Source organism: Streptopelia decaocto (genome assembly GCF_964273445.1).
Source record: "Streptopelia decaocto genome assembly, chromosome: 6".
NCBI classification, from domain to species: Eukaryota; Metazoa; Chordata; class Aves; order Columbiformes; family Columbidae; genus Streptopelia; species Streptopelia decaocto.
Genome location: NC_138660.1, coordinates 18,723,333 through 18,750,007, shown reverse-complemented (window position 1 = coordinate 18,750,007; position 26,675 = coordinate 18,723,333). Strand labels below are relative to the sequence as shown.

General features: G+C 42.6%; 1 protein-coding gene across 4 annotated transcripts; it reads left to right on the top strand.

The window, feature by feature from the left end:
- Positions 1-746: 746 nt before the first annotated feature.
- MOGAT1 (monoacylglycerol O-acyltransferase 1) lies at positions 747-25,470 on the top strand. Of its 4 annotated transcripts, XM_082056160.1 has the most exons (8): positions 747-1,048; positions 11,021-11,125; positions 11,362-11,540; positions 11,951-12,152; positions 14,842-15,016; positions 18,665-18,864; positions 21,909-22,106; positions 24,670-25,470. In XM_082056160.1, the coding sequence occupies exons 1-7, from the start codon at positions 955-957 to the stop codon at positions 22,061-22,063; spliced, it is 1,110 nt and encodes a 369-aa protein (XP_081912286.1). In that variant the 5' UTR covers positions 747-954; the 3' UTR covers positions 22,064-22,106; positions 24,670-25,470. The 4 variants fall into 4 exon arrangements, with proteins under 4 accessions (XP_081912286.1, XP_081912285.1, XP_081912288.1 ...); XM_082056159.1 differs by lacking the exon at positions 24,670-25,470 and having other exon boundaries at positions 21,909-22,236; XM_082056162.1 differs by lacking the exons at positions 11,021-11,125; positions 24,670-25,470 and having other exon boundaries at positions 11,365-11,540; positions 21,909-22,236.
- Positions 25,471-26,675: the final 1,205 nt, after the last annotated feature.

Below are 26,675 nucleotides of genomic sequence, written 5' to 3'. Positions count from 1 at the left end.
GAAGACAGCTCAACCAAGCCCCCTTGGATTGGGTCCACCCGTCTCTTTCGCGCAAGGAGGAGACGGGCAGCGCGCCGAGCACCGGCACCGCGGCGGACAGCTACGGCGGTGACATCAGCCCGTTGGCTGGGAGCCCCAGCGCCCTGTGAGCGGCGTCCGTTGCCATAAGGGGCCGGGCGAGGGGCCGAGCGAGCGGCGGGGCTCCCGCCGTCCCGGCGGAGAATGGGGCACCCGGGACCGCGCTTCTGCAAGTTTTGGGATTTTTTTATTTTTGGCGGTAGCAGTCGCTGACACCCCGGGTGAAGTGCCGGGCGCGGGAGGAGGTTGCGCGTGTGCTCGTTTAATTGGAAACGAAAGAATTAAACCCAAATACTGGAGGAATTTTAAGTTCTTGGTCTATTTCCATAAGCTCTTTAAGAGTCTTAACCGCGAGGGCACGGCTGGGAGAAGGCAGGAATGGCGTTAGAGAAACAAACCGCCCGAGTCCCCGGTGCTTCCCGGTGCGGGGAGCTCCCGCACGGCCGGGCTGCTCGCACTGACAAAGCGCCGGTGTCCGGCTCTGTGCCGCTGCTCTGAGCCGGGGGCAGGAGCGGTGTTCGCGGGGGCCGCGTCGCAGGTGTCTGTGACAAGCGGGGTGTGGCTGCGTTCCGAGGCGCGCCCCGCCCGCCCGGGCTCTGCCCGCTCGCGGGTCAGGATCGGGTTTCCTCCGGCCGGGCCGGGCACGGGGAGCAAGGTTCCCGGGGCGGACTACGCTGGGGCGGCCGCCGCCCCGGCCCCCTCCCCGACCCCGCCTGCTGGGCCCGCGGCCGTGGGCAGCGCCGGCGGCGGGAGGGGGCGCGTCCCCGCGCCACAAGCCGGGGCCGCGGCGGCAGAGCGGAGCGGAGCGGCAGGTGCGGCGGCTGCGGCTGGAGTCGGCGGGTCCGTGTGTCCCCGCGCTGCTCTCCCGCCGGCAGCATGAAGGTCGAGTTTGCCCCCATCAACATCCCCTTAAAGAGGAGGATGCAGACAGTCGCCGTGCTGCAGTGGATCTTCTCCTTCCTCCTGCTGGGTAACAGCCTTCCTGCCCTTGGCCCAGGGAGAAAAGGGGGAAAAACGGCTTTTTACCTAACCAGCATCACCCGTGGGCATTGGTGTGTGTCACCCTGTGGTTCCACGTGGGAGCAGAGGTGGCTGGGTGGCGAGTGGCTTCTCGGCTGTCCCCGGGCGGGCAAGAGCATCGCACTTCTGGGCTTGGGCTTTCACTTCCCTGAAAGCTCTGGATGGCTTTCTCTCTTTTCTCGGCGTTTGTTTCTTTCTACAGGTTCTTTTTCAAATATGGTCTTAAAAAGCTAGTGCCTGTGTCCTCTCATTGGCATGCCCACTAGATTTCTGACAACTAACAACTTTTTACTGAACGTCAGCATAAAGGCCGGTACATGACTAATGCTGATTTCATCATTGATCTTGTAAAATACTGTTGTACACTGTAGTCCCATAAAATTTTTGTGTAACTAGGTGATAAAAATTAAAAAGGATTGACAGTGAACTGCTTTAAATGCAGCTGCTTCTGTAGATTTATGAAAAATGTCCTCATTTGCTTTAAGAGAGTGTTCCTAATGATTTTACTTGGTAAACTTTTTTCCATTGATTATTCCACTGTAGTAAATTTTGCTAATATCTTAATAGACACCTATCACTAAACACCAATTCATAGCAGCAAATCTTACTTTCATGGGTAGTTATCTTGAACCTGATAAAATGAGTTACTTGATAAGGCAAGATAAGCCTTAGCAGTCTGGGACCAGATCCATGGATTGTGTAAATTAAATAGTCTGTGTTGAACAAAACTCTTCCGAGGTACAAAGCAACTGACTACCTGTGCGTTACTGGAAATGTTGGAACATTTTGGATTGTCTATGCTTTAGGACTTAGGAGAAAAGGAATATCGTTTTAGTATGTCTTGCAAATGTAGTATCACTCAGATGTTGGTCTGATGTCTTTCAGACAGTTGGTTTTAGGTTGTTAGCCCACACATAAGTGATCTGGGTATGCAGGGGAAACATGGAGGATATGAACCCTCTTCACAGATTTAACCTTAGCACTTGGCTGGTTTATGTTACCTCTAAATTATATGTGATTGGCCTATGAACAGTTCATGCTTGTGGCTACATTGTAAATAGTCCGTGCTTTTACATTTCTGTGATTTAATTAGGTCTTGGCATATTCCGGTCCAATGATAATACAGTGGAAGTTCAGTGGTGGTGGAAGGAAACCATTTTTATCCTAGCCTGTTTGGTAACAATGCTGCTACAGAAAATCACATCCTTCTGCGCTTACTGGAAGTGATTGGGCTGCAGAAAATCCACTCGTGCTGCAGTTCAGTGGGACAAGTAGGCAGCTGCCTCCTGCAGCTGGTGCTGCCTGGGAATTAGTGCCAGGAAAAATGGACAAGAAGTGGTCTCATGGGTGGTTACGTGGAATGTAGCAAGTACACGTGATCATGAAAAAATCTGTTTGCAAGAATGCTCAAATTTTGGTGGACAAATTGATTCTAATAATAATTCTCTGCTTATGTTTTCCTTGGGATGTTTATCTTTAGAGCTCTCCAAGGTGACCTTGTAATTTTGTAGGTGTATGCTTTCAGTCATAGGACAGAGTGATCTGGCCAAAATGTTTCACTTAGTGCCAGGAAAATTCAGGTGGCTGAATCCTAAGTGACTTAAAGAAGTGAAAAATGGGTTGGTTTCTGACATTGTGTATTTTTCAGCCTTTTTTTTTTTTTTTTGGTCTGTTGAACAAAGTATAGAAACATTGTTTGTTTGTAACCTGTTGAATTCAAAAGTGACACTTTCAAATCATACTGAGGTTGCCCCAGTGCAAATGAAACACTGTGAGTTCATCACAGGATAGGTTGGAGGGGTAGGTGTTGTTTGGGGGTTGGTATATGACTGGAACTAGTTTATATCAAGCAACATCTTCTCTAGATTCAGGCTTTCTTATGCAAAAATGTCTGCATGTGAGAACATGAATAGATAACACCATATGATAACTAATGATTCATAACATATGATAACTAATGATTCATAACATAGATATAGGGATTCTGTTTAGAGTAGTGAATCAATAGGGTACTGGCATGGTTCCTAAAGTTGCCTATCAAAGTATGTAGTAAGGTACCATAGCTTCATAAGTGGACTGATAGAACTAACAGATAAAGTAAGATAACTCTAAAAAATAGTACCCTGAAAGACAAAAGCTGAGTTAGGTTATGGTATCCTATAAATCTGGGAAGTGACATGTGAAAACATCATTTGGCATACAGAGTAAGCTGTGAGGGGACCGTGAGTCTATTACAACTTCAAATCCATAATATGACTTGGATAGAAAACTCTGAAAATCAAGTATTGGTTTTATCTTCCTGGTTGAGACCCTTAAGAGCAGCTGAATTTTATGTAAAAAAGCACACAGTGCTGTTCTTTGCTCTCCAAGCTTGCTTTGTTGTAATGCTGCATGGTATTCTGAGATTGTGGAATTGATGATTGAAAATGCTCTCTTGCTTGTGTGACTACTTACAAGTTGGCATGAAATACATAAGTGCAATAGTTGTTGAAGACTGTGAATCTCATCACCACTTGTAGAAAGAGTGAATCAGTCAACAAATACTGAAAAAATAGCTGCAGTAGCACAGTACAAACAGGAAAGTTCTGCTTCTTCACACAGCGTACAGGTTTGGCCTGGGTCTGCACTATAGATGTATTGCTTCTGCTGCAGAGCATAGGCAGAATAAGTATGTCTCTGCCTCAAAAAAGTTGTACAGATGTGCACAGAATTTCATTACATACAAAAGGAACCTCTTTAAAATTCCGGGTGTAAGTTCCTGTGCTTCCCTGCTCTATACTGCAAGCTGCCAAAGTTTGCCTTCAAACAGAAAAGACAAGTTTTCATTGTAGCAGAGGTTCTTCTGTTAGTTATCCAGAGGCATGACACCAGAAGCAAAAATAAGTTCTGAAATACGGTAGTCTGTTCCTAAGAGCTTCTGGATTTGACAAGAGAAATGCCTGTCTAACAGTTTCCACTGTGTGCCAGCTGAGGCTGCCATATGGTTTCCCATCTTCTGTGCTCTTAAGTGCAGCAAGCTAAAATAGTTTAGGTAAAGTTCCATGAAAAAGAAAAGTGTTTTAAATGGGCTTCCTTCTTTTGAAAGAAGAGTGGTATCAGCCTAGAGCCTAGAAAACCAAAACTATGAAAACTGCAAAGCAGGAAACGCTAAAATGATGTTGTTTCTTGCCGTATTGGGCAAAAATCCAAACCAGCTTCATGCTGAAGCATAATTTCAAGTCATTAGTGTTTCACTGCAGAAACAGCAAATATATGAAGTTTGCAATTTCGGAGTACCTATTTTGGGGAAAAAAAAAAAAAAAGCTGAAACAGACAATTTTGATGTAGTTTTATGTCTGTAACTGCTGTTATTAGAGTTTAATTAGCTTGGCCAAGGGCTGGCAGTCCTGCGGCAGGCTTGGCCCCATTCCAAGCTCATTCAGCACCCACATCATGTCCACCTGTGAAGCTCTGTACTAATATCTGCTTCTGATCTCTCTGTGCCTTTAGCCAGCCCAGCCCCAGGCAGAAAGCTGCCTGGAGAAGTGACATCTCCAAGCCCCTAAGTGCTGCTGGACCAACTGGGGACAAGAGCAAAGATGTTACATCACTCCCATTGGTGTACTGTAGGTTTCATGATACATATATACAAAATAAATTGTCACCATTGATGAATGCAACAATGTCTCTGGTGTTTAGCATGAAAACTTTGTTTTTAAGCTCGGATAAATTTTTCTTAATAACTTTGACTGAATTAATTTTGCTGCAGTTAGTGTGTCTGGTATCCTCCTGTTAGGAACCAGTGTGGGTTTTTGTTTCTGGCACAGCAGCTGGGCAGTGATTTGCCCTCTGTGTGTAAGTGTGCTGCAGGGCTGAGCTGTGTGCTCAGTACCACACATCTGAGAGTGAGTTCTGCTTGTGCTGGGAGGCAATCAGTATCTAGGCAGGAGCTAGATCAAAGGTTTCATTTAAAGGCAAAACAACTTAAAGAAAAATCAATGAGATTTTATATAAGTGTTGCTTTGCAGGTGCTTTAGCCTTTTGTTTTTCTTCCTCTATAGTGTACACAAATCAGATAACAGCATTTTGGAGAAAATAAAGCTAGAGGCTGAGTCGCTGAGCTTCTCCCCTGCCAGCTTCTGTGCATTTGATGTGAAAAGGGACGGTGGAATTTAGGCATGTACAAAATCAAATGCAGAACTAGGTAACTTGGGAGGAGTGGTGGTGTCTTGGTCCAGACAATTAGAGATGGAAATGAGAAAGAGTTTAACCCTATGACAGGGATACCGGGGTTTTGCTTTGAGGCAAGGTAGAGGTAGGGGAGAATGGTGCTTCTGTGGCTCCCTGTCTGGATCTTCTCACTGCTGGGGACCTAGGAAGTGACTGTCGTGTGTGCACCCCTGTGTTAATTTGCAAAATACTTAATAATACAAAATCAGTACCTAATAAAAGGTATGCTTCAATATGCATGAAGCCACAAAATAATATGCTAAAGACACTGGTGTATATTAAAGTACATCCCATGTCTACTGATTGAACTTCTGTACATGTAGCATGAAGCACTCTGTTAATTGAAGCTGGCTGGAGACAGTTTTGAGTTGTAGATCTGGCTTCCCTAAAAGAAAAAAAAATGATTAAACATTTGCCACAGAGTAAGATATTGTAAGTGTTGGGAAAGCAGGTGTCAGTGTAATGTGCTAAAGCAAAAAACATGTAGTGTTCCTCAAACATGTAGTGATATTTTGTTATCTGGTACTGATTTAGTTCATCAGCTGTAGCTGGCTAACTAAAACAACCTCATTCTTCCTCAAAGCCTCTTTTAAAACCTGTGTTTTGATATGTAAGAAAACTCTGCCAAGCTCTACGAGCCTTTCCCAGCAGGCTGGCAGGTATTGCTACTTGTTTATGTCAGTCTGTATTCATCTGTCCCCAAAGTTTATTGCCAGCCCATGGGCAGGTGCTGATGTGTGATCATGGAGAATAACAGGGTACTTACTGGTGCCTGACTGACTAGTTTTTCTAGGAATGCTGCTTCTGTTAACTACGTCTTAAGGAGGGAATTGAACCATGTCTCTGTATTTTTTTTTTTGCATCTCTTGAGAATAAGAAGAGAAAAATGGCTGTGCTGTGTCAGGCCAGAGGCCCTGGCTTGGCAACCTGTATGTGAACATAACTGATAGTGGATGCCTAAAGAGAAATTAAAGAAGCAAGAAATATGTAGACTAAATTTGGTGTGCTGTCTCTGGATTTGGTAATCAGTAACTTGGGGATTTACTGTATTCAGACCATGCTATCAACAAGTCAATACTGCTCAGTGCTCTGCATCTCTAGTTTATTGGTATTTGCCAATGGAAGGTCTGCTTGCTTGGGAGCTGGAACCAAATTCCAGAGTAAACAAGCCTTTAAACTGGCCTACAAAGCTTGGCATCTGAGGGTTTGTATTTGTTATCGTAGTAGTGTTGAAATACAGCTCCCTTGGTAGGAATGCTCAAATATCCTTGTGACTGGGGCTCCCAGTTGTGACCAACAAAACTGACAAAGGACCTCTGCTACAGGACACTGAAACGTATTCATCATATGCTGACCTCCTTACTACCTCAGTCATGGAAATGGCTACCAAATTCCTGTGGACTCCAACAATTTTCCAGTGCAGTTAGTTTAAATAAATTCCTAGCTTGTTGTTTGCTTGGGAGCCCATATCTGCCATGGGTAAAAGGTGGTAGCAAGTTCCTGTGCTTCTGATGGAAACTGTATATTGACAGCATTGCATGGACTAGTTGGCCCTAAACAGGATAGTACTAACATTATGACTCCATTTTTTAGAAGGAAACTTTCTCTGTAAGAGCTGCAGAGCAGTACTCTGCAGAGGTGTGAACTTGCTTTCTGTTGCTTTGGCTGGTTGCCTCCTCTCAGGTGTCGCCTGTTGCCTCAGGTCTTCCTTTGGTGGGACTGTTGGAGTCCGTTTGCCGTATGTGTTATTTCAGTTAGATTTCTAGCCATTTCTTTACAATTTATGAATAATTTAGAAAGTATTTCCAGAAATTAAGGCTGATTTATTTTTTTTCTTTTCCCTGAATGAAAGAATCCACTAAGCAGGAAATCTCTTTTTTTTTAATGCCAATATCAACTTGTCAGTGGTACCTCGAGGGATAATAGAGAGGAGCAAATGTTCATTAGGAGCAAAAACATCACTGTGCAATTCTCCTTGTGTGTTGCTTCCAATGTTCTGTTCTTCAGGCACCCAGCTTGGAGGCATTGCTGCTCTGAAGGCTAAAGGTGAAGAAAGTACTGATCTGTTGTAGGTACATCTATGTGATTGTTCAAAATATGCCATCTTTCTGTGTGTTTTTTGTTTGTTTGTAGGTTTTTGTTGTTGTTGCTGTTTCTTTTGTTGTTGTTGCTTTTCTGTAAGAAATGTAAGATGTTTTTCTGTAAGATGTAAGAAATGAGCTTTTCACCTTGCTTTGTGTATTGGTATGCACATGTAGTCCCAAAGCCCAGAGAAGTACAATATCAAAAGTCACTTCTCTATCTGTGTATTCACTAGACTGCCAATGGGATAAAGATGTCCTGTTTATCATATGCTTTGTGGGATGAGGTTCAAATTGCTGAACTCTGAAACAGTCTCCAGCTCACTGACAATGTGTTTTGAGAAAACTTTGCTACGGGCATGTGGGAAACAGCAGGAATTGGCTCATAGTTCAGACGTGTCTGAGCTGTCGAGCAACCCGGAGGTCTCGGTGTGAGCTATTTTGCGTGGCTTCCTGGGGGGCTGCAGAGAGCCTGGAGTGCTTGTCGGGTTGAGAGGAGCGCCGGTCAGGTTGAGAGGAGCACCGTGGCCGCTGAGGATACACCTGCACTGGCCAGACATGGTCTGTGACTGCTCTGAGAGCAATGGGAAGGTTGTCTTCTAGTGGACAACCTTGGATTTGGTGGCCCTCAGAACAGGTATTACTCAAGCATTTTTGTCTCCTTAGTAACTGCACGTGCATTCGGAGCTTCCAGTTGCTGGAATCACCTGTATTTCCCCACCCAATGTGTTGGTTTCCTACTTCCTTTCTTTGTGGTCTTTAACTATTTTATGAATTTGGTGCCCACAGCTGCAAACTTGGAGCCTATTTAATGAGTGAAGCGTCAGGTGTTCAAACATCATTGGGCAGGATGGTTGCCAGTGCTGCTGGCTAACACTGTGTGTAGTATTTTTCATCCATTTCCTGCAGCTGATGAGTATCCACATGTTGTAAATGGGGAAATGGAAGAAATGGGATATAAAGTCTCACCAGTGTTGGCTGGCAAACTGAACGTTCGGAGTCCCATGGCCATGATTTGCCTTTTAATCCATATAATTTTCCTTTTTCCCCACTGTTCCAATATGCCACAGAGTTATTTTCAAAGCTTTAAGCAAAAGATTTTGCTTACAGTGTACACTGGAATGACATCCAAGGAGACGATGTAGTAAAGCACCAAAGTCCAAGTTATTCACCTTTTGCCTGGAATTTGCTTATGAATTTAGGTGAAGTGATTGCCATTTATTTACTCAGTGTCTTCTCTGAAGGAGAAAACACTGGTTTTGTGTCTATAAGCTCATTGGTTTTGAGTCATCAGTGTTTAATTCATCTTGCAAGCTGTTAATTCATTGAAATAATAAGGAGGTATGGTAAAAGGAATTTGCTTTGCATGTCTCACTGCGGATGCAATAATAAATAGGCTTTGTCCTACAAGATGTTGAGCTCCCCTTAGGAAGTGCTGACAGCACGCTTATCTCCCCATACCTTATATGCACGCAGGAACGTGTTCTACCTAAAGCAAAGCAATGAGCTTGTTGTTCTCGTGTATGTTTGTCTGCATAGTATTAAACAGTGCTATCTGGCACTTAGTGCTGCTGATATAATTAGCTCACAGCAAGGATGCTTTGACCCAAAGCGCCTTTCAGCTATTTGGCTAGGAAACCAATAGTAAAAAGCCATGTGATTCTGCACTGAGCCAAAAGTCCTTCTGAAAGGAAGGGTAGGAAATATGAATACTTACAAATTTGTGCATTAAAAAATTGAAATTAATTGATTTATGGCAATTAAAAAAAAACTTCTCATACTTATTCAAACTTAGGCTGTGAACCTTGGCATCCTGTCCATGTTAGTATTCCTAGAAATTTCTGTAGTTTCAGGATCTCTTCTTGAAAGAACAGGTAATGACTTTTCCTCAAAATATTTTTGCGCCCTATTTTTGTTGCTGGTATGGGATTCCAGTTGAGTTTTCCCTCTGGAGCTGTGGAATTGAGTGTCATCTTTCAGCTACGTTATTCCTCCTGCATTAGTGATGTACCATAGAAGCCGTTGTTGCAGTTTTGGGGAGTTTTCCGCATCAGCTTTGGAGGTCTGCGGGCCTCAGTTAGCTGTGGTATTTTTCTACAGCCCTTACTGAGGTGCTTATCCGTGCAAGACCAGGGAGTATTCTTCAAAACAGTGGATTTGATCCTGTTTCTGGTTTTCTTTATGGTTGTTCCCTTCTCCCTTCCTTGGAGCAAATGCAATCTCTTATTTTTTGGTTCATTCCCTGCCAGAAATGGGAATGTTCATCCCTTTCCTACTCAACCTAACCAGCAGCTTTGTTTGCCCTGTCTGCTTCTGGATTCTGCAGTAGTTCTCACCCCATGACAATATATCCATTTCTACTCTGAGGGCACAGTCAAACTAGGTACATGGGCAAGTTGGCACAAGTTCAGAAAAAATAAGTGCTCAGGTTGGAGCGAACATAACATTGCCCATAGGCCAAGTGAAGCTCTGAATTTCAGCAGCTTGAAACCTGCTTGGTATAGGGAATCTGCTATGAGTTTTTGATGCCCAAGGAATCTCTTTCTTGAATGAAGCTGATCTTAACTAGGATGGATGGGTTTTACTGTTTGTTCACCTACTTATTTAAAAGTTTCCCATTCTGGTAATATTTACATTGTGTTGGCCAAATTATTGCCTGATGTAGTTCTGTTATCTTTTAACTCCTCTCTGTTTACTTTTGTATTTAGCTCAATATGTTTCACTGGTGCAACTCCTTTTAGGACATAACAGGATATTGCCCTCATGAAAGCCAGTCAGTTATGGGCCATACAAGTCCTACTTCTGCTTTGTAAAATATCACAGAAAAATACCTGTTTCCTACAACTCTGCTTGTTGAGACTTCCAGTGAGGACTGGGTCCTGTTTTGCTTGCCAGTGTATAAATGCATGAAGCTAAAGCCCCAGCTTCCTTGCAAACCTGGAATTCAGTGTCTGCTGAGTTACTCCGGTCCGTGAGGCTGATGCGTTATGTTCCCAAGCCAGGGGGGCGAGCGGGCTGCTACAGGTACTGCTGAACTGCGCTTCAGCACACTCCGTCCTGAGCCATTTGAATTGCTGCAAGAGCGCAAAGTTCTGCAAATGCTACAAAGGTAATGTTTCTACAGGGAGTTTCCCTGAATCATTATTTCAGGCTTGAGCCCCAAAGTAACACGTTTTGTTAATCAAACAAATTTTAATGGCTTTTCAAATTGTGTATGATACACTTCCTACGTATCGTTATTGTGGTAGGATGGTACATTCTGTATTAACCTGTGTCTGAAAGTATCAGGACTTAAAACTGTTGTTGTGTTCCCATAGCAATGGTGAGTTTCCACTTAGCAGTGGCATGTTTAGATGCTGAAATCGAACGTCTTAATGTTTAGGTCTTGTCTAGTGCATCTCCTTGGCCAGTCACAGAGCACTTTTCACAGGGAATAGAACCACCATCCCTATTTTATAGGTAGAGAAATGAAGAAATAGAGAGGGAAAATTATGACACCACTCCCATTATTAGAAAAGAGATCTTGCTGTGGCCCCATCTCCCCTCTTTCCTTCCTTAGCTCTCCTCCCTTCTCATTCACTGGATCATCACCTTTTTCTTAGCTCTTGCTCTCTCCTTTTATTCTGCCTTAGGTAAACCAGATGTTCTCTTACCAAACATTGGTGTTCACCCCCACCATGGGCAGAAGACACTTGTGTTGTTTCTCAGCTTACGCCTTACAGTAAACCAGCGTCATTGTAAGCTTATTCATCCAGTTGTGTGGTAGATTAAGAAATATAGACCAAGGTGATACATCCTTGTAGGTGTTTCACCCTCAGTGTAACAACGTTCACACAATGTGGAATAAACTAATTGCATTTTATGCGTTTTGAGTAGCATTGGTAATAAAATTATCAGGGCTGGGAATTCAAGGTCTTAAAAGGAGACAGGCATGATTAACGGTTGTTATGGTTTCCTTTTTTGTCTTGTGTAGCAGAGTTTTGCTGTGGACTCTTCGTGATCCTGATCCTGGGCAGGTTCTGGTTCCTCGCTGTTCTGTACCTGCTGTGGCTCTACCTCGACTGGGAAACACCAAGCACAGGGGGCAGACGGTCCCAGTGGGTCAGAGGCTGGACTGTTTGGAAGTACTTTAGGGAATACTTTCCCATTCACGTGAGTAAAATGCTTCTTACAGGACTGTAAATATTGGAACAGAGATGGCTTGAATAGCCATGAGCTAAGACTCTTTGATAAAATTCAAATACTTACTCCAGGGTGGATTAGCTTATTTTTAAAACATAAGGAATCTGAGATTTAGTGACAAAAAGAGGCAGGGGCTGATTTTCTGCTTGGACTATTAAGTCACAAGATAGTGCATCAGCACAGTAAATGCTAGACATATCTTCAGACACATCCATCTAGACTTTGTTCAGCTGCAAAACAGGACAGTAATTTAAAGTGCTCAGAAGGAGATGAATTGTCATCAGTTCTGTGACCTGTCAATGTATAATCTCCATACTTGCTGGTTTTGAGAATCCTTCTGAGGCTAGTATATAATGTCCTCCACTGTCTCTATTTTTCAGCTTATAAAAACCTCAGATCTGAATCCAAGTTACAACTACTTACTTGGCTTTCACCCTCATGGGGTCCTGGTAGCTGGAGCATTTGGAAACTTTTGCACCGGTCCAAGTTTCAAAAATTTATTTCCTGGGCTTACTCCGTATCTTCATATCATGCCCATCTGGTTCAGTTGTCCCTTCTTCAGAGAATACGTAATGAGTGCTGGTAGGTAAAAGCAAAATGTCTCAGCTGTTGCTCTGTATTATAGCTTCTGCTTCAAATATAGGGTCTATTCCTCTACCCATAAATGGTAAGTAATTTATCTTCAGAAGGATCAGTGTTGGTGCTAAATTCAACCTCTGTTTTATGATGAACTGTTGCTGCAAAACAATTTGAAAAGTTTTACTAATAGTTTTGTTAAACTTTTCTTTCTGAAAAAAGTGTTTTTCCCTTGAACTATGAGACAGCAGTACTAAGTACCAGTTATTTACAAGAGAGAAGGGCATATTAATTTGTAACATTTAGTCATTTCGCAGACACTTGTAAAACAAATTGAGGATAATCTCTTACCTGAAAGGCTTAAAGTTCTACCATTACAAATACATTTCTAGTCAGAAGTTAATTACCTACTTCTGACTGAGGTCCCATATCACAAATCTGTGTAATTTTAATGGAGATGTAAACTCTAAAGACAAGAACTTTTTTTTTCCTCTTTATTCTGAGCAGCACTTGTCACAAAGGGGTGATATTCATGACTGGTACTGCAGTAATAAAAGATAAAAATAACAAGCAATAAAGTCTGGGGAACAGAAGAATGTATAATGAAATCAGGACTAGTGTTCCCCCTCAGTGACTTAATACAGGAGTTATTTTACCTAAATTTGTTAAGCTAGAGCATTTGAGTAAGTACGTTCTGGTGCACAACACTGGGTTTGAGAGACAGAGATCCAGCTCTTATTCCTGACTGCAGCACAGATGCTGTGATTTCAGATGAGCTATGCAACTGCTCCATTCATAGAAATACGCCTAGGATATTGTTCAAATTAATATCAGAATTGCATATTTATGTAACTTCAACATACTAGAGAATGCCCTTCCATAAAAATGTTATTTCTGAGGGGATTATTTCACGCTTGCAAAGTTAAGGGGTTGGCAGGGGTGGCAGGTGACATTTTTAAACATTGCCTAGCCTGGAAGTCAGCTTTACATGTTTTTGGCATTTTGACCCATAGGAACAAATATTTACCTTAAGTAAAAAACAACTTGAGTAAGAAGCATGGTAAAGAATGGTCAGCATTGTAGCTCACTTTTCACAGGTGTGTGGCTGATAAACCAGAGGGAACTTTCAGTATAATGCAGATTATCAGTTAAATCATAAAACACTTGCAAAATCTTCTTTGTACAGAAAGCCATGCTCCTGAATCATTGTTTCATCTCCCAGTGGCTTGCTCCCTGTCCCCAAACCTGCCGGGCTGCAGCAGTCGCTGCACCATGAGCTGCTGTGAGCGAGCGGGGAGCAGAGCCCTGCACACGGGCTGGCACCTCCACTGCAGCGGGGACATAAATCTGACCTGGGGAAAGACAGTGGCTCTTGCTTTCTCTTCCAGAGAAGCTGCATGCTGACTGACGAATGAGCAGATTATTTCCAAGTCTCAGATCAGCAGCGTTTTACAGAGCAACAGTGATTGTGAAGATATATATGGCAAATGGAAATATCTTTTTACTGAGGTCTCTGAACTTGCTCCAGGAGCAAGCTGTTTGTCTTGGTGGCCAGCTCTTAAAACTATATCATAATAATTTTGCCCTTCCAGTGAGATTTTTATGATCCATGTTGTAATGTCCCTGGTAGGAAAAAAAAAAAGGAAATAGGTATCAGGAGATGAAGTATTTGCTTGGCATCCAGAAGAGCATACTTTGATACTAGCCTTGTCAAAACAAAACCAAACCCATACAACCAACAACCAAAAAACACCCAACCCCCCAGAAAACCCCAAACCCTCCCAAAAAACAATATAAGCTGGGCTTAATCTCTATATTGTAATTTATACTGTATTAATTCAATACAATGTAGTTGAATATGGCGTCTGGGTGAGTAGTACCACTATGAGCCTTTGAAGTAAAACTCAGGGCATGAAAGAACTCTGGAGGGGTCAGATGTGTATATGTTAGAAAGGAGATTCTTCCAAAGCACCAAGTTCGGAGCAAGGTCTAAGTGGATGTTAAAGGCTTGTACAGCAGTGCGCCTTTGATTAGAAGTATTAGGATGAGGAAAGCTTCACATACTCTTCTATTTTAGCCTGAACAGATTGATGACTGCCAGGTCCTGGTTACTAGAGAATGAGCTGATGCAGTAATTGGGAATGGTACAAGTGAGCCTTTGCTGCTACTTCTGATGCTGTTGGGTCATTGCCTTAGATGGAGCTGCTGCTTTATAGCTTTGAAAAGAATGAAGGGGATCAGCTTAGCACCACAGATCCGTGTTTGAGTTAACAAGTCCTCTATTCATGCTTTTAAACCCTCTGTGCCTGTGTTCATGTGCACCTGCTCTGTGGCTTTAGCTGTTGCCTCTCAAGGGTATCTGCTGCTGTTCAGCTCTGCTCTCCTTGGGCACGGGATCTCTCCAAGGGGGGGTTCAGCGGACAGAAGAACACACTCTTCCCTGAAGATCTCATAATCCCTGCGGCAGGGAAACAGCATTTAGCTCATCAGTGTGAAATCAAAGGACTTACTGAAGACCAAATCTGTTGCAGAGTGAGGGGTTGAAACGAAATCTCTGAACCCTGTCCTATGCTGTGATCATTTTTAAGCATTGTTTATATATTTAAAAATATTTCTTAAATTTCGCTGTACTTGTACACACTGTACTTGTACATGAAAATCTAATGAGTCACTCTTAAAATGTTTGCTCCTGAAGGAATGGTTTCTGCATCCAAGGAGAGTGTCTCGTATGTGCTGAATAATGAAGGAGGTGGCCATGCATCGGTCATTGTGATCGGAGGAGCAGAGGAATCCCTGAATGCACATCCTGGAAGTTTAACTTTGAACATCCTCAAGAGGAAGGGCTTTATTAAAATGGCATTGAAACATGGGTAAGTTTCCCATCTGGGCTGCTGTAGTAAGCATGCTTTGAATACAGATTGATTCTTAAATATTTTTCGTATTATGTATAGTAAACTCATATAGTTAGACAAGTGACTCTTTCAAATTCTAAGAACGTGCAGGTGGCTGGCATAGGAGCCAGTCTGTCAACCCAGATCCAATTGGGAGTTTTGAAAACTCCCTTTGGCTTTCATAATTTGTAAGCAGTAGGTGTCATTAACATATCTTGGTGTTTTGTTTCAATTGTTCTTTGCACTAGCAAAGAGGAAGAATTATGAAACAATATTAGTAAATCTTGGCTGCTGTTGCTGAGTGGAGCAGACATTCTGTTTTCTGTTGTGTAAACTGAAGTTACATTAAGATAGAATTTTCTTACCATTCTAGGCAAACAAAAAAAATATTAGAAAGTCGGGCCCTGTTTTATTAAATCACTGAAAATTGTGGTCTAAGAAGATTTGTTTTTACCTTTATTCTAAAGACTTTCTTTTGAAAATTGTTATTTGCAAGAGTAAGTTTCTGAGAATTTTTGGCTGAAAATCTCAGGAGCCATCAGTGTGTAACTAAACAGAGGTGGTATTAACATCTTTTGAGTAACACAGTATAAGGTGTTGTGTTTGGGCTGGACTGGACTAGATATCTTGTATATTAGAGATATTGGAACCAATGACTTGTTCCTGCCTAGCTTTCTGAACAACTCCTAAGATTATATATTGACATGGAAAACAATGAGAAAAAAAAAATTAGTTGTGGGAAATCTTTAGCAGTTTTTTAAACTAATAACTGGAAAAAAGTGGTCTCTGAAAAGATAAGTTCTCTGTTTTCACACAGGATGCTAAGGTCCATCTTTTCTAGAAACTATTATGTGTCAAAATGTTCCAAGAAGGTTTTTTACACATATCACAAGAAGTCTGATAAAGGACCTGTTCTCTGATAGAAAGTAACATTTTAGTCTAATTTGTACCCAGAAACAATACTTGTATATTAGGACATTAATACCCAAATGAGTCTTCACTCAATTTCTCTTCAACTGCTGAATAATCCAATGGGATCCTAAACACTATCAGTAGCTTTTCTGGTTTTTTACCATCAAGTTTAGAAGAATATTCAGGTGGTGGGCTTTTTTTGTCTTTAACATGTCCATAAACATCTGATCTGTCAGATCACAAAGGTTGGTGTTTATCTCCCATCTAAACTGATTTGGATTGAGAAACCAGATACACCTGTGCTTTTCATGGCCCTGATTTCAAAAGCATCCGCAACACACAACAACAAGATTGGGACACTTACAAAACACAGGAATGGCACTTCCTTCCTTATGAAGTCCTTTGTTTGAAATGATGGCCCTCTTTAAGAAAGAGGATTAGTCGTCTAGAGTCACTGTAGCGAATGAGGCACGGACTCTCTTTAAGGTGCAAAGAGAGACATTTATTACAAACTCAGGCTTGCATTGGTGCTTGCTCAAGCATTTGCTGATTTGCTACTTTAAGAAAGAAGGTTAGTTGTCCAGAGCCCTCCACGAGGGCTTGTTTAACGCTTGTTTCTGCTCGAGGGACTTGAGAGCTACATCCTGCACATGGTCACCTTAACCACCAGGCTACAAGTCATGCTGGATCTGAGCACCAGCGAGAAAAAACACTTCTATGTGGAGCACAGGAGTCCTGACTTTATTTCTCTACAGTAGGGCTGTGGGACGGTAGGATAGAATGACTCTCGCCATTACAGCTCTTGCAGTATTGTCAGCAGTCCTGAGTTCAAAGACATGCAGTAATTGCTTCTGGTTTTAACATTTTATTTCTAACAATTAACAAAACGGGAAACAAGTTTCCAACTCGAGTGGAAAGGATGAGGAATGCTTGAGGGAGGCAGATGAGAAGAATCACCTGCTGTCAATGCCTGCATGTGTTTCTGGTGCTTTTGATCTGCAGCATCAAATACCAAGAGAGGAAGGGGCAATGTGGAGACCAGGGGCAATGTGGAGACCTGTGCTTTCTGGCCCTGGCCAGAGAAGCTGTGGTTGCTCAGCTAGGAACTTGTCAAATCTGTTCTGAATATGTCAACAAAAGTCTTCTGCACATCTGGAAAAGACATTTTGGTCCAAGGTAGTACAGATATCAGATATGAAGTGAAGAAATCCTATAGCAATGAAACAAATGATGAATCAGCTAACTTATCATTTGTTTCACAATCGTAAATTACTTATTTCTCTGTCTCAACCTCCTACAGAGCATCTTGCAAAAGCCTTTACCAGATTAAAACAAATCCCACAGGCTCAGGTTACTGTTGCACCATAAGATGTTCCTGTTTGTCTTAGTGTTGTAGTAAAAAGTGGAGTATTTACACAGCCACAGTATGTACCAGGCTTTCCGATATTTCCTTTACAGGTGGCTGGGTGATATATGCTCTGTTTGAGAAAGAACATTTGAGCAGACACGAGTCAGTGAGTGGGAATTATAGTCTTTTGGGGTCCTCAGGCTTGAGAAGCTGTAGAAGCAGTTGTTTTTCCATACAGGTGCGTTTTGATTGTCCACAGTACTTTCCAGCCAGCTCTGTCCTTAGTGCCTCCTCCTCAGGTATTCAGAGCTCTGCAGTAATTTATCCTGACAATATTATAGCAGTGCTGCTATTTTACTGTAAGGTTTTTCTCAAAGGTAGTGTGGGCTGAATGGAGCTAGGATATAGAAGTTAAGACTTAAGGAAAGCAAATAAAACACCTCTGTATCCTTCAGAGGCTGCTTAGGATTACCGTGCTCTTTTTTGTTTAAACTGTGTAGAATACTATTTAATGAAACTAAGCATTCATCAAAAAGCATGCTGCAGTCAAGGTTTTAAATATAGTGGTGGTTTTGACTGTTGGAGGCAACTGCACTGATTCCATCAGCCTAAGTAGTTTGTCCAGGAGCTAATCAGTGCCTTTCCTTCCAAGCCAGTTCATGGACTGAAAGAGAATTCATTAGGCTGTGGAGGAGCCAAAGTGAGTGAGTATAATTTCTATGGGTAGGATTTGACCTCTGGTAATAATGGATTAAGGCTGTTTTCGAAGAAGTCTGTAGGAAGCAGGATTTCACTCGCAATTGGTCAGCAGAGGAATTTGGCAGTGCACTTATGTCTGTAAGGATGTCTGGTTTTTATCACGTTTTTTGTGCTGAAATCATGTGCGTGCATTGCTCCGGTCAAAAGGCAGAGGAAAGCCAAGGTCTGGTTTTGACGCTGCCCAGCTGGGAGCATTATTAGGTTAGCAATGAGGCTTCTGTGTTGCCAAGGGAGAAAATGCAGTGGAACAAGGGTGGACTTGCTGAAATAGTGCTGGACAAGATCACAGTCATAATTATGATATATACAATTATTCATTTTTATTATTATGAACAGTCATAAAAAGTTGTATGGGTAGCAACCAGCTAAATACTGCCCACAAGCTAGTTGCTAGCTATATGCTAGCACTTAAAAATACCCCAAAAACCAACCAACAACAAAAAAACCAAAGCAGCTGCAGATCCGAAGAGTTGAATGCCTGTTGCTGATGAGGTCTTGAGCTGCCAAAGCTTTCTGCTGGTTATTGTGAAACCATTTCCACGCTGCTGATGTGAACTGCAGTGCAAGTGCAGGCTGATGTGGGATTCTGAGTGTTCATTGTTTTACAGGGCTCATCTGGTCCCAGTGTTTTCCTTTGGTGAAAATGAACTATTCAAGCAAGTTGCAAACCCCAAAGGTTCATGGCTCAGAAATGTACAGGAGAAGCTGCAAAAGAAAATGGGCTTTGCTTTACCACTATTTCATGCTAGAGGGATATTTCAATACAGTTTTGGCTTAATACCTTACAGGCAACCTATTCATACTGTTGGTAAGTTCCCTGCACCTTCTCTAACGCTTTTGCAAATGTTTAAAATGCATAAGTGTACTACTAATATCTGTAAATATATAAATCTGTTCTAACAGAGACAATTGGTCACTGTGCATCTAAAGCAAGTATATGAGGTTTAAAATATGTATTTTTTTTCTTTTTCTATTTTTTTTTTTTTTAAATTCCTGTCCAACTTCAATTAAAGGAGGGGATTCTTTTCTTCTTTTCCCTTTTCTGTTCCAGGCCAAATCTTGTTCTTCATTTGCAGTTATTCACAGGCTTCTATCCTCAGCAGTCCTTAAGCAAAACCAAGGGGTTGTGCAGTTGGTACCAGAGGGCTGCCACAGCTTTGCAGCTGTGACTGCACGTTCTGGATGCTGCAGTGACTTTGTAAGATGCCCAGCACCTTCATTTCTCAGCCCTGCAGAGGAGCAGCAGTTGGGTGTTCCAGTTGGACCAGTCCCGACCCCGCGCTTGTTGGGACAGATGGAGGAGGAAGGGAGAGGGAGCCTTGCGGCAGCACTGCTGCACACTGTTGCTGCACACATGGCACTGCAGCTTCCCTTTTGGCTTTTGTCCCCATGGAAAGATCCGTTCGTGTTTAATCGAGAGCATGCATACCATGTCGACAGACAGTTTGGAAGAGAGTTTTTTCCCCCAGACCTTTCAGCCCTGGTCACCTATACTCACTGGAGTGTAGGGCTGAATGTCTTTTGATTTTTAGTGCGTTTAACTAGTGCTCTTGACAACCACACCTTTTAAAAAAGTTGTGCTGGGCTTCATGCAAAGAGAATAGCTAGCCATCTATATATTTTTGGATAAATAATTTTTAGGTTATGAGCTGAGTGAACTACTGAAGCCTGTTTCTACAGAAAAGTATAAATAAATTGAGCTTTTCTGGTGTTCCACAGGGGATGTTTAAGAAGGCTCTTCCTTTGATGAAGGGATGATTTGATTTTAGTATGGATCAAATAAAAATGTTTAAGACAAAAATACAGCTCTTTTTATGTTAAATTTCATGCAGCTCCGTATCTTAGCAGTGCATGTAGATAAATGTTTTATAAAAGATTTAACTTTTAAAGCCCATATTATGCACAGGCAGGCAAAAAATGTCACTTATTTTGAAGCCAAAATGTTTTCTAAGCATTGAAATCACAGCAATGTCATCAGCCCAAAGAAAAACTGCAGAAAACACATCGAACTGTTCTGAAGCTTAAAATGTCTTTCACTTTGAGGCAAATCTTCATCATTGTAATATTTACTGCAAGACAGAGGTGATCCATGGCTAAAGCATGGGAGTGCTTCAAATCAGCAAGACCAGAGTCTTGCAACAGGATTTGTTGTATGAGCTCCAGAAACCCCTTACCTTTGGTGTCTCTGTTTCGTCCTGTTTGAAAACTATCACCATGTCCCTGCATTCTAGGGGGGATCTGGGTATGGCTCAACACGGCTTTGAGGGTGTTAACTCAGGTGCTGAGAGCTGCAGAGTCGCACTGAGCTCCAGCTGAGCCGGGTAGCTGTGGTGACAACGTGAGTATCAGCGAGTTTCCTCCTGGTTCAGAAGTTGTGGTTAAGGAGATGCAGTTCAGCAAAACCAATGTCTGTGAAGTCTGAGTGCTTGGGCTTGACAAGTACTTTTGTTTATCCTGAAAATTATTACTGCTTTTCAGAAATAGAACCAACTCTAAACCACCAAATTGAGCAGGTTGCTTAAAGTTGCACAGGAAATCAGAGAGATGAGTGTAGTTTCCAATACCACAAGAAATACCCACTGTTAGAAGAGACTGCTCCAGAAGGGCTTGAGGGTTGTTTGGTGTTCCCACTCATGCTTCTGGAAATCTTGTATTGATGTATATTGATTTCACACCCCCTAAGATATTGCTTAATCCAGGGCTGGGTTCCCACCCCTTGCCACATAAAGTCTGAATTTCAGCCCCATGTAGTGGCAGGAGCTGTTGGCAGCTGAAGCTGCAGCAGGAAAAATGCAGAATCAGCCTCTTTGTGGCTCTGACTAGACTTCCCTTTAGTCAACACCATGCAATTTGAAGTGGCAACATCTGTTGAAAGGGATTTTCAGGTGCCGTTGTAAAAGCTCCTGGGGGTGCTTTTAACTTTCTGCATTTCTACAGAGCTCACGTGTAATCTTGGTTGAATTTATTAAGCTCTCAGCGCTTCTAGTGCAAGAACAGCTGTCAAAGTCTGTAGTGATTGAACCACACAAAGACGACTGAGATCATGGAAAGCTTCTCATAGCGTATCACAGGCTTTTTAGCCATAGCTTTTGGCAGAGGAGGAGGCTGCTCCCTGGACCTCCGTGGAATTGCCTCCTGTGCTCGCTCTCGGTCTGACAGAGCAGGTAGCAGGCTTTGTGCAATGCCTGGAGAACATTTTGGTTGGAATGGTGTTTGCGGGCAGTGGATGGTTCAGAGGCATCTTACAGGCTTTGAGGGCTTTATGAGCTACCACTCCCTAGGCTGAGGTAGCTAACAACGTTTCTGGTGCTGGTGCACCGATATTCATTTTGAATAAATTGGAAGATATCTGTATTTCCATCAGTCCTGCTCATGTGGCTGTGCAGTTGAAGGTACCATTGTCCTCTCAGGCATGTCTCTCACATGGGATATGTTTAGTATTTGGATCAGAACAGAAGACAGTGAGAAGGTACATTTTTTTAAATGCAGTTTTGAATTTGTGGAGTGCTACTGGGATGACAAGACAGCACATGACCTCTGGGATTGTACTCTGAAGTGTAAAATACTCCTTCGAGTTAGAGCTCAACTCCCTTCTCATTTGCTCTTTTGTTGCCAGACTGAAATGATGGGGTTTTAAAATTCATTTTATCTGAACTTGAGCAAAGAAGAAGTGGAGAACCAGACCCAGAGCTCAGGTTTGTGTGAGGCAGGATCAGGCCTCAAGGCCAGAGAATTGTGCTGTGATTCTGCCACCTTGCTGGAAGCTGTGGTGGAGCTGGTACATGAGGGAGTGTGGTTCTACTTAAAAGGGGCATCAGTTAAGTTAATGCTGCTGTTGTGTTTGATTTACAGTGGGAAGCCCCATCCATGTGAAACAGAACTTGAACCCCACCACTGAAGAGATTGAACAGCTACATGCATTGTATCTGCAGAAACTAAGACAATTATTTGAAGAACACAAAAGAAATTATGGGATCCCTGAGCATAAATCCCTCATCTTCGAGTAGCAAATTACCACTTGGAATTCCAAATCTCGTGGAAGAAAACAGTGTATGCTGAAAGATGTCTTTCTTGCAATCTGTAATTATCCTTGTGTAAGGAATAACTTTAAGAAGGGATTGTTAGATGATTTATTGATTTTTATCTTACTCTTGGGGAAAAATAAATCCTTAGGGTGTGAGCCTTGAAGCCAGTGCTGTTTTGAGTTGTCCTTTTAGGTTCTTCCGTACCAGAAATACTAGTGAGAGACTCCACACAGATGTTCTTACCACCATGGTACCAAACCGTGGCTTGAGCAGAGGAAATTGCCCCAGCATGAGATTATGAGCAGGAAAGTATAAACCTGAGAAGTGTTTGATTAGAAGTTGAGAGACTTGCCAGCATGTATCAAACATGACATCAGATGATTCTCTGACTCAGAAAACCTTGCTGCTCTTCCATAGAAATGAAGGTCTGTGTTTTCAGCAGATGGCTGTTATAAGCCATTTACATGTGAATTGAAAAATAAAAAGGAGCTTTCTGCCTTGAACAAGATATCAGCAAAAGGGGGTTGTTCAAGATATGGAGCAGAACAAACCCTGTGATTGGAGAAGTGTGCTGAGTTTTCTGTGTGCATGTATACACTGGGTGGTGGGAAACACTGAACATTGTGACTTTTTTTGACAAGCTGTGCTTTGGATCACCAGTTTGGAAGATGATGCAGCTTTGTTTGGTAGTGCCAGCCTCAGAGGAGATGTCAGGCACAGGACGGGAGAAGTGTATTGAGGAAGCAAGTGAGGCGATCACGATCTTTACACCTTGTGCAAATTTATTATGATCATATGCTCTTCCACAGAAGGAAGGAGAACACAGTTTGTTCAGTCTGGTTCAGAAACATCACCAAGGAAAGTGTGCTTGATAAACACCTTTTCCTTCCCCACTGACAGATGTGGGGAAGTGTGTGGAAAGCTGTGCTGCAGTGTGACACAGCTGGAACTGCCAGGGCAGCAAGAGCACAGCTCTAGGGGGCAGCAGGGTAAGGGGATGCCTTTTGTATAAACCAGGTGCCTAAATTTGAGAGAAGGTTTATCCTAAATGTGGATATCCATTTAAGAAAAGAAAAATTTTAGCGAAACTCGTTTTCAGTTAAAATGCCTAGGTCTTGGAGATGGTGTGTGAAGAGAATTATAGTATATTATTGAACTTTTACAAGATAAATCCTTCCATTAGTAAATGTTTTTTATCTGCACATGGACTTTGCAGATCTGGTTTTATTGGAGTATTTTATTTGCTTTAAGCAGTTTTGGTGCTTGAATATTACATCAGTTAGGTGAACAGCCTTGCCAGGCAGCCCGGGGCATCTGCAGCTGGGTCAGTTCAGCCTCAGGGGCTGCCAGGAATGGTAGCACTGGATGGACATAGGCACTGGACACATTGTGTGCTTGCTGGGCTTGAGCCTCCTTGAAAGACATGCAGATGGAATTTTGGGGAAAAAAATTAAAACTCTGGGAAAAAAAAAAGATCTTTGCAAGATGAAGATGCTTAAAAAGTGGAAATATCTTGACTCCTATGGAGCGGACCCCTAATGAACTAAAGCCGAATAAATATTCGCTATACAGAGTAGATCAATGTTGATCTGATGTGCTCCAGCAACAAGCTGGTTTCCATAGGAGGGCTGTTCCTCCAAGTGCCTGTCATCCAGGTGTGACCAGCACTGAGCCACTGAATCCTGCTCTCACTTCTCTAGGATGACAGATATCTCTCTGGGAGCCGGGGCTCAAATTCAAGATGCCCCCTCTTCCCTGAGAGACTGCCATCAGTGTGCCCACAGTTCACCTCTACTCGAGCTTTCTTGGTGCCATGCGTGTGGATGTTTTACTTCCTCATCTATCCCTGGTTTTAGATCTGTGTTTAGATCTCTGAAGGACTATGTATGCATACAAAATATTGAGTGGTGCCTTACTGTTCAGCAGAAACAGGTTTGAGGAGCAGGGCTTGAGAAGAGGAAGCACTGACTGTGTGTTTCACACAAGTTTAAGATCAGGATTGTTTCAGCTCTTGGAAGGACAGTGTCTAGGGAGGTCGAACATGGCAGGTTTGATACCTGGGAAGATGTCTCCAGGGTCCCAAGGACTGTAGTAACTGATGAGCCCTGAAAAGTCTTTTTTTTCTTAGCCAGTTGTGAGAAATTTTGCTTGGATTTGGGTTTTTGCTGCTTGCCTTGATGAGTAGTGCTGATTATTCATGATGGAAGAATTTGTGTCTGTGTCAGATGGTTCTGTCCTAGATCATTTACTATAATGAGATATTTCCTCTCATTTTCAGTCTGCTCTTTTCCCATTGCCTTAATGATATAGAAGCTCAGGATGTAAATTTACAAGCATTAGCGTTCAGCTGAGGATAGGAAGTAACAATGGCTTGTTGTTGATCAAACCAGCCAAAACTTCGAGGGAATACATGAATACTGATTTGGGAGCAGTATCTGGTCCAGAGGGTACCCTACAAACAGGCTTACCTCTGAATTCCATGAGAATATTACTTATGGGCTCTGAGTACCATCCATAACTGGCACAGTTAGAACAAGTAGGGATTGTGTCCCTCTGACTACTGAAATTTTCTTTGCTTTGTAACACAGGAAGATGGAGGAAAAAAGAAAACAAAATCTCCAAGCTATTTAAATATATATTGTTGCTCAGTAACTGCTGCATATTGCTTATTGATGGTCCTTCCAAACTACTACTATTAACAAATTGTCTAGTGTATCAAGGATTATTCTAAAATGGAATATCAGTTTCTCAACCTGATAGGCTTGGTGTCATCTAGAATATTTACCTCTGTGTTAGCATGTGGGTTTGTAAAACAGCCCTGCAACACTGACCTTAAAGGCCTGAGCCCTGGAAGCTGCAGAGCTGATGTGGCTGGTGCCTGCACCAATGCTGCCGCTGCTGCAGCCACGAGGAGCTGAAGTGTCACCAGAGTGTTCTGTTGTGGTTCATGCTTCACAAAGCAAGAGCAAGCAGCTCGCAGGAAAGGTGACAACCTCCTTCCCCAGCTGCAGTGAGAAGAATCGGGTAGTGCTCAGATTTCTGGTGGGACATCCACACTTACTGGGCCTGCTTTGTGGTGTGCTTCTCCTTGTGCCTTTTAATATCACAGGTAATCCCAAGGAAGCTGGTCATCTGTCAGCGAGACGCTGTGCCTGTGTACCATGCAAACACTGCCTCCCCAGGGCGCTCCAGCTGATGATGCCTGCCTGCTCCCTTGTGGGCAAACATCTCTCTGCCAACTGTTGTTTACAGAAAGTTGATCCTCAATAATTTTGGCTTTGTGAACTACAAAGCATATTTTACACTTTAACTTTTTATGGTACTTGTAAAATACGAATGTCAGTTGTTTCAGTGACAGCTGTGGCTGGGAGGTGTGAGATAATAAAGGTTTGTACCAAAGTGTGCTTGTGTTGACTGGAATTCAAATATGCATCCTTGCTATTGGGTAAGGGCACCATCCTGTGGACCGTGGGAGTCTGACTGAGCTCAAGAGGTCAGATTGAATGCTGAGAAACCAGGGGACAGTGAAGATGGACAGATGGATGGACAGATGGATGGATGGGCTGCAGCAGCACCCAGGGACTGCTGGAGAGTGGGTGTCTCCTCTGAGGAACTGGTGAACTAACAGCCTTTGGAGCTGAATTCAACTTGAGTTTAAGGATAAATTTGAATTTCAAGTGAAACTTGCATCAGGGAGTCCAAGTCTTGGTATCTGTACCCTAGAAAGGAGAACAAACCTGCAGAGGCTCTGCATAACTCTAGGAAGCAGGGAACTAAATAGCCACTTGGGGTAAAAAAGTATTGCTTTTGCCTGTTGGGAAGATGAAAAGCAGCAACCTTAAAACAGTGATTTATTTTAGGGTTTTTTAAAAGTATGGCAATATTTAGAATAGCAGCTGCAGTGACAAGTATGAATTCCCAAGCCTGGGAAAGGCTAATTGTGTTTTATTACTCTTTTAATACTTTATATATGGAATGATCCCACTTTGCATCTCAGTATGCTATGAAGGGAAAAAAAATGCATGAAAAGTGGCCTCAGATTGCTTTGAAGTAGTCTCATTATACCCATGTGTGTGTAAATGGGAGGTGTGTCATGGTTTATCAATGAATGGATCAACATCACATCCTGTTTTTGCTGAAACACTAAAAAGAAGCAAGTTATACCTGTAAAGCAAGAAATGGAGAAAAATGAGGAATGGAGAGCAACTAAATCTTCATGCTTCTCAAAGTGCTGCAGCAACATGAATCCTGGGCACAACTGCTCGTGATAGGTAAGTGATGTTACCTATGTACCCAAGTACTTGACTCTGAAGGGAACTTGGTGGACCTGAAGGATGTAGATGATTTTTCCGCTGACATTTCTTCATGTTGGCATCCATTTCAGGTTGTAGGGTTGCAGGAGCACTGGTTGTATTGCAGACCTTTAGAGCTGTAGAAAAGGAAGGAGAATAAGAGAAACAGGAGGAAATTGGTTTACTCAATGTATTCATATGCTGGATAAATACATCCCTCTAAAAAAGTAACTAAAAGAAGGTGAGGAACCATGTAATTTATGGTCGCCTTCCAGACCCTCACAGCCAGTTCCACAAATAGC